We start from the raw sequence: 15,978 nt of genomic DNA, 5'->3' as shown, positions 1-15,978 counted from the left end.
GCTGCCGGATTATCGCAGCAATGCCGCTACACCAAGACGGCGTCAGTGCTCTAACCATTCCACCTATATTGGTCGCTAGAAAACGAGGACTTGTGACTTTACTTAGATCACGTGTGTGCTGTAGGTGCCACGTGTTTCGAGAACTCGTAGCAATTGTGACGTATCTGTACACTGAGAATGTGTGACACCAGACACATCAGAATTTAAAGCTGTATTTTCATCGTGCCGATGAAATCGTACGATGTCGATTTCGATGAGTCTGGTTCGAATTCAAATTGTCGGTTGTGTCGAATTCGAAATGAACCGTTCGATTCGAAAAAATTGAGGAATCATATCCATAATGCGGACAGTTTATTCTAGGAACGTGAACTTTGGCTGGATTTCGTCTCAGATTAGGAAGGCCCCATCAATTCAACGATGGTCGGAAATGCTGTTTTACAGTCATCTTAAATGCGCAAATGGCAAAAAGGTCAAATTCGTTCGTTCCGTAGCATCATTTGCAGGACCGGTTACAGATAGCAAGGGTAATGCCACCACATTTGTAAACATGTTCGAATAAATATAATAAGCAACATGTTTTTATTTAATCTTTGATGCATTTCAACTCATGTAAGTAGTCACTCATGTGTAGAAAGATATCGGCCCCCGTCACTTCGGCCAAAAAAAAAAAACCTTTACTTTCACTCGCAGACATTTATTTTGTTTGATCTCAAATGCAGCTTGATTTGTTTCCCCTTAATAATCGGGATGTTTTTTTAGCATTGATGATGATCTTTTATTTCGATTTGTTGCTTCTCTTGCGTTTTTTTCCTTTTTCAATAACTTGTTTTTTTAATTTCACGGAAAGCTTTGACAGGGTAGGAGCTCACATAAATTTGCCCGAGCCCCGCTCAGTCGTCTCCCGTTATTGTTGGATCAAGACTGTCGCCAGCTGTGTCAAAAATAGATGACAATGGTCTATTCGTGTTTCCCTAAGCTGTTTCCATTTTTCTCTGCCACCAGTGGCTCGGTCGTGGCCGGATGCCGCACGGCTGGGTCTGACGAACGGCCGCCACACGTGGGACGGTGGCGATGCATACGGTCACGCATCGCATGAGTGTGCACGCAGTGCATAAACTCCATACCAAAACACGCGCACGCAGCCCATATTCCCCACATCATATATACATATATTATATATATATATATAATATATAGATATATATATAATTATATATAGATATTATATATATGTATGTATATAACGTGGTGTATAGGCATGTCTTTTCAATGCTTATATTTATAGATATACACAAAATTCGTATATGTAGCATGCAACCATATAATGACACCCGATTGACAAATCTAATTGACACACCCATGTATATGAGGATGTGTCTATTTCACTTGCTACACGCACACACACACACACACCACACACACACACACACACACACACACACATATATATATATATATATATATATATATATATATATATATATATATATATATCGGTATTCATGAACAACGTTATGTATTCATGTAAATCATGTATAATGTAACCTTGCGTAGGAGCGGCGTGCGTCACCAACGGACCGGGCCGTTTTCCCGCTCAGTTTAGCGCAGGTCGCCCGCTTCGACAGCGTAAAAAGCCGTCAGGCATGTGAAAAGAGTGGCCTTCTGTCTGCCGATTTCAGGTCCCGTCGCGGCGCCGAGCCAAGGCCCGGGAAAACGGGCCCTGGCTCGGCGCCGGAGGATCGCCAACTGCAGACAATAAGCGCGTGGTGCAGCGACGCCTTTTCCTCGTTAAAGACAGCACGCTTTACGGAGCATTTTCCGGACGGCTTTGTCGGATGGGTGGTTCGGCTTTGGTACCAAGGACGCGTGGCTCACTGTTTGACATTTGCGTTCGGGATTGCATGGATGACATTAGGCCCGGATTAGTGCTGACACGGAGTCCGTTGAGTGCGTCAATGACAGCGTCAGTATTTTAGTGCAATTTTGGATGCAAATATGGGTTGAGCCAGTGCCAGTTGATAATCGGACTTCAACAAAAATTTCCCAATTTTTCGTTTCACAGCAAAAGCAGAAATCTTATTTTATTTAATATCGATAAATACAAAGCAGCCTTTCACCACGGGCAAAACACAACCACCCGAAATGCAACAACGCGACTATTACAGTCTGTCTTCAACCACGACGGAACGAACGGAACACTTTTAATTGCAAATAGCAACAGATGGTCAAGCCCCTTCTTGTTGGTCGCTGGGGTCTGCTGTTAAGGGCACACCACTGCAGAATCATTACAGTCCAACAAGAAAAACATGAGGTCAAAAGGAAATCACAGACAGATGAGTGAAAAAGTGACTCAAACAAAAAGAGACCTCTCATAAATCAGCTGCACTTGCTTCATCCTGCCGCGCATGCCACACCCTGCCACACCCTGCCGCACATGCCACACCCTGCCGCACATGCCGCACCTTGCCACACCCTGCCGCACCTGCCGAAATGTCAACCTCCCTCCGTGGCAGAAGTTGCGGATCGGCTTTGTGCACAAGCTAGACAAAATAATCCACATGGCCTGGACTCGAATATGATCACGAGACCAACGCTCACTCATTCCCGAGGCCAGGGCACCTATACTCCCCAGCGCCTAGCAATCGTTACGCAGCCAATTCCGCCGACAGAGACATGACCATGGGGCATTCGTGGAAAGCAAAAGAGGCATCCGTAAAATGCAAGGCCAGAATCCTTTCGTTCATCGAATTGCAGTGGCACGCCCACGCCCCGTGCCGGGGAATATCTAACCCTCCCAGCCCTTGATATTTCGTCACCTTTGAAGGTGTGGCGGGGTACGACGCCCCCACCGGTGCCACGCCCGGCGTGCTACACATAAATTCCAAGGACAGACCACACCCCGCATGTGACCCACATTCCCCTTGGTCAACTTACAACACGCCCAACAGGTGACCTGTCAGGACCTGTCAAACAAGGTCAAACCTCACGATTGTAGTCTGCAGTCTGCACCTAGCATTGTGTGCGCGCGCTTAACAAAACGTATCTACATAAGTCAAGCCATTCCACTTGCTACTTTTAAAAAGGCTGTTGCAAGGCCATTCAAGGTCGCTCCATGCCAGTGAATGATTGCACGGAGATCATCTGCAGTGAAGGTGATGTGTAATCTGTGAAGGTCTTTCAGAAAAAGTTAAAATTTAAGATCTTATTTGTGGTGACGGACTTTGAACTCCCATGACCGCTCACATATCATGGTCATTTTGGTTCTTAATGTAGTGCTTTTGGAGGCCTGAGTTGACGCCAATTTCAAAATTTGACACTATGTAACCTTGACTTTAAACGCACCTGGCAGTGGCCCCCGGCACCAATGGCAGTCAATAAATGACGCTCCCGATGTAACGCTTTACAAAATTCCAGCACCAGCGTGTGGGTACGAGATTTATTGCGGGTGCATTTAACCCTAAGAAGCGATGGTTTTTACATTTTCGCGGTGCAAATGCTTTAGAGGGAAGTCAAAATTCGGCTAAATGGCATGGGACGTACTTAAAATTTGCACTTTATGAGCGAACAACTTTGAAAGTATACTTCCCGCATCTTATTGTGAAAAGCCAAACCATTTGGAGGTACCTCCGGAAAGGGAAGGAGGGAACTACATCACCTGTGCCAGGGAAAGTGAAATTGCAAACCTAATCAAGAAGCGAGTGTACAAAGGCACAATTACGGGGGCATTTTCTCGCCCTTTTCATTGATCTTCCACCTGCTTCGCAGATCGCTGTTGACCTTCCAATAACGGACGTCTGGTCCGCAGCAAAGTGATGCGACTGTGAGCTCGTTGCCACTGTCATGGCCTTGCCACTGTGAGGTCGAAGTTCCTGTGGAATTCCTGCTAAGGACTCAGTGCCATCGTGAGACTGGTTCTTACATCCCGCTTCTTCCGCACACAAGCCCTGCGTGACCTGCGAGTGCGCTACGCGGCAAATCCCCTCAGCTGACAGGCAAGTACAATGCGGCCATCGGGGCTAAATTTCGATTCCTGGATGCGCTAACGTGACGAACCCCGGCGGTCGTACTCGTGCTTGCACTGCACTTAGCTCCGTTCGTTGCACTCTGTCCCGAGCGCCGCAGCACACCAAAAGCCCAGCCCCGAGCCCTTCGTGCACGAGGCGGACGCAGCGGCAGTTCATCAATGACAACAGCAGGACACCGCGGAAGGGAAAGTGAACGCGACCCTCGGGCTGAGCGCTGCAGTTTTCCCCCAATCGACAGCCGTCGGCCGCTTCCGATGAAGAACGATCACACGCGATGCCTATCGGCGGACCGGTTCACCCGAAAAGAAGAGCGGCTTGTTTCCTGCGAATTCGCACGAGCGAGTCACGCGGGGATGCGGCGCGGCTCCGCAAAAACCAGGCCGCCGACGTGATGGATTTGGGGGCGACACCAGCGGCGGCATTACCGGCTGCAGCAGTGCCAAAAAGAAACCGTATCTATGAAATGCGGCAGGATGAGTTAGGGCCGCATACATATTTGTGACATTCATGAGCGGCCAACAAGGTAAAACGATTTGTAATCAGTAGCCTGGGGATACGACTGCACAGTACAGTCCTCCAAATCAAAACCATGGTATGAAAGCCACGGTTTTTACTAGGATCAGCCGAAATCAAAGCCGGTGGCACGTCGCAAGAAACACAGCGCGCCTAATGGCAGCACATTTCCTCGGCCGCTCGCACGCTATGCACAGGCACCGTCGCCCAGCTCAGGCGGAGAGTCGTTTTTGGTGTCCCCTTTGGTGAGTCGTTTGTCGGGGTAATATGATCACGAGGAGTTGTGGCGTCTTATCTCAGTCACGAGCTATTCAGATGCGGTGTTCCCTGAATTTCTAGGACTGCTTGCTGCAGTCGGGGTTGCCTGTCGGTTCAAAGGCCTCATGCAAAACAGACAGGAGCGTCTCGCTTGCATCTCTGGCCTGGCCGTATGCAGGTTTTGCCAGAGACAAACAAAAAATACACAGCGGGTATGATCTGCGGGTAACCAGATGGATAAGGCATAAGTTACTCCGGTCCAGGAACGTCACTATTCGAAGGAGACTGCCTCCACATCTACCTGGCTCTTGTGTGGCCCTCAGCGGCTGCGAAAACGCTATTGGTTCAACGTTGGGGACTTGGACCCCAAATACCCGAGCAGTAGTCGGAAGTCGGAACCCTCAGATGGATTGCTGCACCACAAGCCAATCGCCTTATCATGATCAAGATTAGATGATTGGTTTATATCATTAGGGTGCAGCTGGCCATAATCAAGACCCTCGAGAGGCCGTTCTGATTACCACCACCCTCATCTAGCACTGTCTCCGAGCCTTAAGAACGCTGTGCCCTCAGCCGCGAGCTGCTCGCAGCCGAAGACGCAGCTCTTCCGTGGCATGCGTGGGACGGGGGCAAAATACTCTTCCAAGCCGATCCATTCCCCGCACTGCCGTAAGGGTAATATTAAAATTTCACGGAGAGTACCCATGCATTCGCCCGCAGCTCTCTCAGAATACCGTGCTGGCAACAAACCTGCCCCGAGTTACCACCCCGGGGAGGGGGGGGGGGGGGCAGCTGTACCAGCAAACCTCCACAGCCGGCCACAAAACTAACAGCCAGCCTCACATTTCCGGCGTCTTCAAGCCTATATATATATATATATATATATATGTGTGTGTATATCCGTGGACCCGCAATATGCATGTGTAGGGGATACAGACCAGCGAGACACCCTGTGGTGCTATGTCCGATGTCTATGTGCATGACGTGGCTAACTACTCCCCGTCCGGAAGCACGAGACGGGAGACATTGAGCGATCTGGCAAAGATCGTAAGGCCCTGCCAACTGGCACAGAACCAGCCAGCTTTCTGGCGGCGGGTTTGCTTGGCAGTGGTGCGCAGCCAGACGACCCGCGTGCCCTGATCACCAGGCCACCTCCGTTTTGAGGCCCGCGATAAGACATGAGACACGTCTACGTCGCGTGTTGTATTGGTAGAGGCGGAGCGCCAACATGCTTGGCGGCGTCCACCATCCCTTCAGCATGCGTTCTCGTAAACCCCGCGGGCACGGAGCCGACACTTCGTCCCGAGACAATGGTCCTTGACGGACCACGGCTGTCCCTGACGGACCGCACCACCCTTTAGCGGACCACACTCCATCATCGGTCCTTCCTGGCGGCCAACAGACGGCGCAGGCCATTTAGCCAGAGCCGAACCCACGACACACCTGCACCACAAACGCTGCACCTCGCGTGGGTTCTGCAGCCCCGTGTCAACGTTCGGCGCACTGTAGCACTTAGGTGGCGCCACCGGCTGATGGCGCAGCGCACCAGCGGTGACGAGCGCCATTATCAGCCCGCCAGAGGGTGGGTGGGCCAGCGCGTTAGCCAGCAGCGCCAGCCAGCGGCGTCGACCAGCACCGTCGGCCAGCGGCGTCGGCCAGCGGTCTGCCGAGCCGCGGCGGGCTGGAGGAGGCTGCCACACCGAACGCATTTAACCACGCCCGCTAGCGCAGGGTCTGGATCCGGTTTCAGCAAGCCCGCCCTGGTCCCCATCCATCCACCTGCAGTTCTGGGCTGCGAGACCTCTTCACGACCCTCGTCGCCTCCTGCCTACCAGTGAAGTCCAACGAGGCATTCCTGCTGCCGGTCCCCTTTCATGGTCTCGACGTCTTCCGTGTGCACCTCTGCTCACCGGCAGTCCACGTTCCTGTCCACCGCAGCACTTCACACAACACCTTTCCCGTGCGCTCCTGCTCCCCGGCCTCCTGCGCACGCCTCCAGCCGCAGACCTCCCCTGCCCTGCCCACGCCGGCGCGGTCACCGGCGGCCCCGGCGACCGCCTCCCCGCTTCTTGTTGCCCTGCAGCCGGCGCCGGACGCCGGTCTCGCCGTCGTCACCGCCGTCGTCCTCCTCGTCCGGCCGCCGTTTCCGCTTGCGGCCCGTCTCCTTGTCGCCCAGCGACCTCAGCTCCTGTCGGGTCACGGCCGGAGGTCACCGGTCAGGGTCAGCGATCCCCGCTCTGTGACGGCGAGGATAGGACGGCGAGAAACCGCCACTGGGGCTCACCTGTTGGCATCTAAATGTGAGAACAACGCTCGGTCGCAACTGCGCAGAAGCCCGTCTACAGAAGCCAACGACCACCGACCGATTTCCAACCGCCAGCGTGAAATAAAGACATTACTTTTGTTTCATTTGGTCTCTTCTTTGGAGTAATCACCTCGACAACCGTCGCCGACGGACGCAAACGGGCATTCCCGAAAGCGACGGGGCCGCGGTTTACGAATACGGAGACGTAGTGTATACCGGACAATATGAGCACGGTCGCAAACACGAGCCGGTACAGCGCTAAGGCCACTCCCCAACTCCCGCCATCCGATGTGGAGAAAGCCGAGCGACAGCAGCGTCCGGGTGAAGAGCGTGTCCCGGGGTCAAACCGGCGGCGCGTCCGGTCGGCCGTGAGGCGGCGCGTCAGGTCGGCCGTGGGTCGGTGCGTCGGTGCTGACCTGTTTGGCGAGCCGGTCAGCCTCCATGACCCGCTCCTGGAGCATCATGACCTCGTCCTCGGCCGCCGCGTACTGCGGCAGCTTTTTGCCTACGGGGCCGCGGGGCGACGGTTAGTGGCGGCCACCCCGCTCGCGGAGGGTCAGAAGCGGCGGTGGACAGGTGACGGGGGCGGGGCGACGGTTAGTGGCGGCCACCCCGCTCGCGGAGCGTCAGAAGCGGCGGTGAACAGGTGACGGGCGCGGGGCGATGGCCAGTGGCGGCCACCCCGCTCGCGGAGCGTCAGAAGCGGCGGTGGACAGGTGACGGGGGCGGGGCGATGGCCAGTGGCGGCCACCCCGCTCGCAGAGCGTCAGAAGCGGCGGTGGACAGGTGACGGGCGCGGAACAATGGACGTGCGGCACAGAATGAACGCCGCAGGGAGGGGGAGGGGGGGGGAGGGGGAGGGGGAGGGGGAGGGGGAGGCGGGCATGTCAATGGCAATGTGAATGGACAAATGCAGAAGGCACTGTGTTGGATGGACACTGCAGGAGCGTCCTGGAGACACATCAGAGACAAGTGCGGTGATGGGAAGACAATGATGTCATACACCATTCCCCTACGTTACGGGAGGCATGCCAAACAACCAGACTAAGTGAAGAAAATCTGGATATAAGTCAAATGAATTCAGTACTTCCGCATGGCATGGTCTGCAGCCACCACTGCCATGCTTGCAAAGACAACACACTGAAATCACCTCTGTAAACAAATATCATCTTATGAACATTCCCATCCTTCCGCAACTTTTCAAAGTCTGTAATCTGTAAACAGTACCCGCAAATGGTTTTTAGCAGCCGTTCCCCATCGCACTCCCACCACATTCTGCGGGCTGTAAGCGCGCGTACCCCCAGTCCCGCCCACTCCTTTCACTGACCGATGAGGTGTTCGATGCGCTGGTACAGCTCCACGTCGTACTGGGTGACGAACGTGACGGAGCGGCCAGCGCGGCCGGCGCGCGCCGTCCGCCCCACCCGGTGGATGTAGTCCTTGCTGTGCGTCGGGATGTCGAAGTTGACCACCACGTCCACGTGCTCGATGTCCAGCCCCCTGAGCGGAGCGGCACGGCCAGATGTCAGAGCGGGACGGAAATATGTCTGGGCGGGACAGCCAGATGTCAGAGCGGAACGGAGAGATGTCAGAGCGGGACGGACAGATGTTCGAGCGGGACAGACATATATCAGCGGGACGGACAGATGTCAGGACGGGACGCGCAAGCCTAATGCTGACCAAAAACTGACAGCCAAACTAGTCACGCGTTTAGCTATCGGCTCATTCCGTTACAGCGCACAGGCCGAAGCACACTGAGGTTCCGGTGAACAGACTCGCAAGTCCCCACAGGACCTGTGCCGATCTGAAGCACCCATCTGAGTTATAACTCCAGCCCGGGCTGACACTGACTGCAGACGACGGGCGGTGCAAGCGACACCGACACCCGACCTCGTGTGGGAACCGGTCCGCATCTTATCACATCCAACTTTATTCTCCGCCAGCATACTCTGGTGTCAAGTTTTAGTGGCCCAGCCCATATTCTTGACAAGCGAGTGACGTAGTTTGGAGTGCTGGCAAACGCCAAAGGATGCGCTGCATGAGCTGTAATTTGCCCAGCCCAGGGGCCTGCCTGTCACGTGGGGTGCAACAAGACTCCCGTCTGCATCCCGACCAGCCGACCCCCGAGGCCAAACTCACTAAACCGACCATTACTATAGGCCGTGCTTTAATTCGCTTTAGTTTGTTTCAATGCTTTAGTGCGGACTAGCAGTCTCTCAAATCTGGGACGTTTGGCAACACAACACGTAATTGTGAGCCGATCCAGCAGCCCAGCACCCGGCTCGACCCGCTCTCACCGCATTCTCTGCACCTCGCAGCCCAGTTTCACGCCACGACACCCTCAGCAGCCTGGCACGGGACCAGCAGGCGTAGCAGCCGACCCGGCAGACCGGTCAGAAGTGTGTCCCGGCCAGGGTCAGCCCGGCGTCAACCAACCGGAGGTGTAACCCGGCCTGGGTCAGCCCGGCGCCGACCGACCGGAGGTGTACCCCGGTCCGGGTCAGCCCGGCACCGACCGGCCAGAGGTGTGCACCGGCCTGGGTCAGCCCGGCGCCGACCGGCCGGAGGTGTATCCCGACCAGGGTCAGCCCGGCAACGACCGGCCGGGGGTGTACCCCGGTCCGGGTCAGCCCGGCACCGACCGACCAGGGATGCACCCCGGCACCGACCGGTCGTGCCCCCCCCCCCCCCCCTCCCTCCGGCTCACCTGCTCGCCACATCCGTAGCCAGCAGGATGCTCTTGTTCTTCGATTTGAACTTGTTGAGCGCGCCCAGCCGCTTGTTCATGGTCATCTGGCCGTGCAGCGGGATCGCCTGGAGAGCCGGAGGCGGCGTCAGGCCACGCGCCCCGGTCCGTGCCGCAGCTCGTGACGGGATCTCGTCACACTCGCCAAGGTAAAGGGGCTGCAAGTGCTAGCTGGTGAGAGCGCGGGGCTCTGACGCCACGCGGAGAGGTAGTGCAGAGAAAACTGGCCAAAGGCTCCGTTTACCACGAATGGCCATTGCCATCATTGATTTATCATTCCTAACTTCATTATAGCACTGTTAATATCATTCTATAATTAAATATTATCATCATATCACCGCATATCATAATATCATAAGTGTTATGCCATCAATTTCAAATGCACCTTTGTGACATTCAGTCATGCACTGTTAGGGGAAAACCATAAAAAATCGCCCGCATTCCAGCCTTTGTCAACGCCAAGGCAGCATACATATTTGGTTCCAGTACCCATGAATTTGCTTACATGATGAAATCACAGGGAACAAACCAAATCAACACGGAACCGGCGAGTCACGCAAAGTTAAGACGCCATTGCAAGGCGACGGCCCCGTTCACGCCAACAGAAGTCTTGGCCATGGAATGCCTGCTGCTAGTGGAAGCCACCAGGTCAGGTCAGGTCACGGAGGGCACGTACCGGCAGGCCGAGCGCGTTCAGCAGGAGCGAGAGACGCAACGTGTTGTTGCACGTGCCGCAAAACACCATGAACGAGTTGCCGGCCAGCTCGTTCAGGATGTGCACCAGGTACACGTCCTGCGGCACAGCCAAGGTCATGGTTAGAGGTCACGCCAGAGGTCAACGCCGGCAGTTCATGACGAGGGCCGAGGGCAGATTAGTGGTCGACTGTCACGGTCCATAAGAAAGGACACGGCTTGTAAGAGCTTTAAAGAAATTGAGCACGACATCAAGCACTTATGCAAATTCATGGGTGCAATTGAGCATGCTGTGCATGGCTGTGCAGCATTTTAAGGTTATACGGTCACACAGCCCTGCACAAGGAGCACGCACCCGCACCTGCACAGCACCGTCATCGCTTGCAAAAAACTTATCAATCTAATCAACATGACAACTGGATATAACTACGAGATCGAAAGGAAAAATGTCTAAACATTACCAAACCCGTATGACATAAGGCAAAATGAAGGAATATCTGAAGGAATATCGCAAAATATGAGCTCACGGCCCTTCACAACCTTTCGAAACCCAGCGAGGCCCAGCGACACGGCAACAGACCAAACAGGGCTGCGTGGTACAGAAGGCAGGCCCCCCACCTTGTACTTGGCTGGGATGAAGAGATAGTACTGCTGGAGCTTGTCCACCGTCTGGTACTTGCTGGAGACCTCGACCTTAACGGCGTCGCGCAGGGCCGCGCGTTGCAGCTTCTTGACCTGCCGGCACCGCCGAGGCGGCGTCAGCGACACCGCCGGCAGGGCAGCGCGCTCGTCACACACGGGGCCCGGTTCGAATCCCGGGCACGACACGTTTCAGCGGACACGACGACAGCGGTCGCGGCGGACTACAACAGGAGCAGACTCGGCAGCTATCCTAAAATATGAATACCACATTGTTGGGGGCAACTGATCCAGACCCGCTCGCTGAGGTCTGGAAGATACAACTCGCTGCTCCACCCCCAACCCACCAGTCAAGACCGGACCGCGTGGTGCCGACGAACAAACTGTTAAAGTATGTTACTGCACGCACATCATTAAACTTTCCTACTTCGTATGTTTTGATGACATGGGCGGCAACGCAACATCAGTCATGCTGGTACATTACGGCGTCATTTCCAACTGCGCATTGCTGAGGGGCAAATGGCGGCGATCGCCCAACTGAACAGGGATCAACATTTATATTTACTTTGTTTAATGAAATAAACAAAGGAAAACACATCGCAAAATGGCCGCCGGCAGCGTCGCTGCCAGCCCGCGACATCCGCCGCTTTCGTGCATGATTGCTATTGTTACAGAATCCCTGCAAATAGGAGCACACCTTCTTGGTCATGGTGGCGGAGAAGAGGAAGGTCTGCCGCTCGCGAGGGATTGCCTTCACGATCTTATCCACTTCCACGCCGAAGTCCATGTTGAGGATCCTGTCCGCTTCGTCCATCACCTGACGTCAGACGCGACGTGACGTCACACATGACGTCACACGACGGGCACCATGTGATGCGGCGTCACGCGAGGGGAAGCCACACCGTGGAGTGTGAGGCGGGCCCGCGCGGCATAAATGGCGCACCGAGACCGAAGGCATGTGGCGTGGAAGGCATGTCGCGTCGCTACCAAGTGTGACAGGCCATGGCAGTATGCAGTCTGACGAGATATAACACAACGTAACGTGGCGCACCATGGTGACAGCACACGACGTGGCCCGACCCCACACATGCAGCGTGGCGACAGCACACGACGTGGCCCGACCCCACACATGCAGCGTGGTGACGGCACACGACGTGGCCCGACCCCACACATGCAGCGTGGTGACAGCACACGACGTGGCCCGACCCCACACATGCAGCGTGGTGACGGCACACGACGTGGCCCGACCCCACACATGCAGCGTGGTGACGGCACACGACGTGGCCCGACCCCACACATGCAGCGTGGCGACAGCACACGACGTGGCCCGACCCCACACATGCAGCGTGGTGACAGCACACGACGTGGCCCGACCCCACAGATGCCACAGCTTGGCGTGGCGTGATGGCAACGCATAACATGGCCCGATCCCAAAGTTGCCACAGCATAACACTGCATGATAACAACACATGACGCGGCCCGACCCCGCAGTTGCCAGTGTGGGAGATGCTCAGTGTTCTCCGGCGATTCACGTGACTCACGAGACACTTGAGCGACCTCAGCGAGAAGCCCTTGGTGTTCTCCAGATGGTCCACCAGTCGACCGGGCGTGGCGATGACGACGTGCGGCTTCTTGGCCAGCATCAGGCTCTGCGCCATCATGTCCATGCCGCCCACGATGACGCAGCACTTGACGCCGATCGAAGCGCCTGCGGTAGGAGGAGCAGCGCAGTGGTGGCGGCGTCACAGACAGACGCGGCGTGGACGGCGCCACTGGCCACCGTGCAGCGATAAACGCAAAGGGAGTTCTCTGAAATCATAACCTGGCTGAACAAGAGCATGCCTGCAAGACCAGCTAATCTATCTTGAAATTTTTAACATGTTGCACTACAACTTTGAACTAAAATTTTGCCGTCCCTCAGCGTTAATCAACTTCACCAACAACAACTAGTTTTTAGGCTCTCTAAAGCCCATACTGCTTTCAAATACTCTACTTCCTAGTCAGCCTTCCTCTCCGCCACCTCAGCCATGGTCCAGCACTCACCCAGCGCCTCAAACTGCTCAGAGATCTGGTACGCCAGCTCCCTGGTGGGCGTCAGCACGAGCGCGAACAATCGCTGCGGCGCCTCCAGCAGCCGCTGCAAGATCGGCAGCGCGAAGGCGCCCGTCTTGCCCGAGCCCGTCTCGGCCAAGCCCACCACATCCTTGCCTGTGGGGACACGCAGACAGGGTTTGATGCAGGGACGTCAGGGGACAATGGGGGCTGAGTGACTCGGAAGCATGGCACAATGGTGGAAGGGTGCGCGTATCTTTGGTTTGAGTAGTGCAGCGCAGGCACATGTTTTTGTCGCGACTGTGGTGCATGGTATGTTGGGATAGCAGTGGCCACAGCAGGACATGTATGGAGGAACGCAATACTTCAATAAGCTAAAGCAGATGGTGGCTTTAGAAGACAGGCTGTCAGGACTACTCACATCCTTTGAAGCCTTGTACATTTGAAACCTGATTGACACACTCTTCCAAACTAATAGGCAGCTATCACAGACCTAGTTGATGTGATATTTGGCCTGAACTCTGGACATTCACAAGGCACAGCCTGGTGAGGATGCCATAGATCTCAAACTCATGGAAAGCGAGAGGATTTGAATAAGGCAAACTTGGAGAAAAAAGTGATGACACATCTTTAAAAAAGGAGTACCATAATTTAAAAAAAACAAGTAAGGAGAGTACACATGCAATTGGCATCATGTGTCATTACCTTGCAGAGCAACAGGAACAGCTTCACACTGGATCTGAGTTGGCTTGCTCCACTTGAGCCTCTCTGTGGCTGTGCAAAGCACCTCAGTTATGCCCTGCAGGATGCATCAGCTAGTCAGCAAGGCATGCCAAAGCTCCAGATGGGACATGATACCTGAAGACAATGCTGACTACACAAACATCTACATGACTCCAATGTGCCTACACCTGGCCACTAGCACATAGCACAAGACATAGTATACCAGACATCTGATTAAAAACTCTACTTAACATTTTAGCATGGTTCCATCCATTTACAAACATTTGTAGTGGAATGGCAAAGTGCCAAAATAATACTTAAATGCCATGTAATTCAGCTTACCAAATCAGCAAATGCCAGCTTGTCTTGGTAGGCTTCAATCTTTTCTGAGCCATCAGGGGCTGGCTCATCATCAGATGACATCTTAATGGCTTTGGCAACAGAAAAGCAGGATCTTTTACTGACCTGGGGACATTTGAAATGTTATGACATTGCCCATCAGCGCACACACTTATCTTGTATGTTCTCTGGGTTTAATATGCAAATGCTCTTTATAATTTAAATGCAGATCCAACAAAACATGCCAAAAACTGAAATATTTCATGACAATGGCACTACAAGTTCTAAACATATTGGTATTTCTATTGAATATAAAACAAGCTGGGATGTTAGTGGCCAATTTGTTATGGCAGACATTCAGTTTTTTTATACATGCAACTGGGTGAGAGCATATCAGAACAAAAGGCAATGAACAAGATCATCATTTATCACATTAACAGATGTCACGTACAATGTGTACCATTTTTACACTTTCTTTAGTGCAGGGCAAGTCTCAAGTGCAGAGAGATGTGCATCCAGCCTCTCCACATGCACCAAGGTTCAGAAGTTGTCTATTCTGGGAATGTGATGGTACTGATAGTGAAATGCTTGCAGAAAGACACCATGACATACTGATTGATGCAATCTGAGCTCAGAAGAGATATGCATACATTTTTTGCACCCATGCTCTGTAAACAAAATATGTATACTGCACTGAATGCCTTCACAACATTAATGCACTGGACCTAAGGCTTGTGTGTCAAACTCCAGTCAGACTGCATCAGAAAATGCTTTGGGATCAAATTTGGATACTTCTTTAGAAGCAAAATTTAAATATTGTCCACCTCTATCCTGGAATTAATGTAGCATGTGCACCAAGCTCTGAGCTCTTTGAGTGTGTGTGTGTGTGCATCATTGGCATTTTATGACACACTCAGCTGCTGATGCTATATGGCATCACCTGCCTCTCAACCTGGCAGGAAGGGCAGGCACTGCAGGGAATTGAATCCCGCGCCTCTGGTTTCCCAGATGTGCAGTGGTTAGTAGACGCGTTAACCACCACACTACCAACACCCTTCTGAGCTATTTAATTTAGCTGAAATTGTGACAGCAATGGTTGCTGCCACACCTGACACAATTCATGTGACATATGCATTATGCAGCCTGGCCTATACCTACTGAGTGTGGAGGTCTTTCTTCATCATCTCAAGTCTGGTGGCAAATATAAAAAAACATCAGCTAGTGTCTCCATACCTACAAAAGATTGCCATAGAGTTTTGATGCACTGAACATGCTTTTTCAGCTGGCCCTGAGCTGTGCATTGCTTTTCTCAAAATAGTTTCCCATCAATACTTTGTACTGGCCTGTGCTCATGCCAGTCTTGGTTCTCCAAACACATCATGTCAAAAAACTTCAAATAACAGTCACAAGATACACATAGAAAGCTCAACTTGTGTTGGTGTAACACTACAGCGAGCAATTTACAACATATCCATGCTACCAATAGACATATATCGCACGTACAATACACACCTTGCGTTCCTGAACTGACTATTTTCCTAACCACACCGTTAACAACGCGATTCTCTCCCGGAGGCCTTGACCTATCGCCTTGGTCTTGACTGGTCTTGCCGTACGAACACAGATGCAATCTGCCGCACGTGCACTTCGTCAAAATCAACCACATTTGGCACGTATTATCTGCG

The 15,978-nt window shown here is 53.3% G+C and overlaps 1 protein-coding gene across 1 annotated transcript; it reads right to left on the bottom strand.

The window, feature by feature from the left end:
* Positions 1–5,998: 5,998 nt before the first annotated feature.
* On the bottom strand, positions 5,999–15,919 carry LOC119095458 (putative ATP-dependent RNA helicase DDX47). Its single transcript, XM_037218286.1, has 12 exons — positions 15,806–15,919; positions 14,297–14,419; positions 13,937–14,030; positions 13,223–13,387; positions 12,721–12,887; positions 11,877–11,996; positions 11,159–11,275; positions 10,524–10,640; positions 9,809–9,915; positions 8,429–8,601; positions 7,518–7,606; positions 5,999–6,984 (listed from the first exon to the last, which is right to left on the bottom strand). Exons 2-12 carry the CDS (start codon positions 14,375–14,377, stop codon positions 6,832–6,834), a joined length of 1,383 nt encoding a protein of 460 aa, XP_037074181.1. The 5' UTR covers positions 14,378–14,419; positions 15,806–15,919; the 3' UTR covers positions 5,999–6,831.
* Between the last annotated feature and the right edge of the window lie 59 nt (positions 15,920–15,978).

Source organism: Pollicipes pollicipes, unplaced genomic scaffold, assembly GCF_011947565.3.
Source record: "Pollicipes pollicipes isolate AB1234 unplaced genomic scaffold, Ppol_2.1 Scaffold_4219;HRSCAF=4965_pilon_pilon_pilon, whole genome shotgun sequence".
Taxonomy (NCBI): domain Eukaryota; kingdom Metazoa; phylum Arthropoda; class Thecostraca; order Pollicipedomorpha; family Pollicipedidae; genus Pollicipes; species Pollicipes pollicipes.
This window is presented reverse-complemented; position numbering and strand designations above follow the sequence as displayed.

What these genes read in the sequence shown, in the direction of transcription:
- LOC119095458 (XM_037218286.1), bottom strand. Translation starts at nt 14,377, where the DNA reads ATGTCATCTGATGATGAGCCAGCCCCTGATGGCTCAGAAAAGATTGAA. An exon ending in TGAGGTCGCTCAAGTGTCTC is followed by an intron (nt 11,997 to 12,720) that starts GTGAGTCACGTG and finishes GTCTGACGTCAG; the next exon opens with GTGATGGACGAAGCGGACAG. An exon ending in TGAACGCGCTCGGCCTGCCG is followed by an intron (nt 9,916 to 10,523) that starts GTACGTGCCCTC and finishes CCGGCTCTCCAG; the next exon opens with GCGATCCCGCTGCACGGCCA.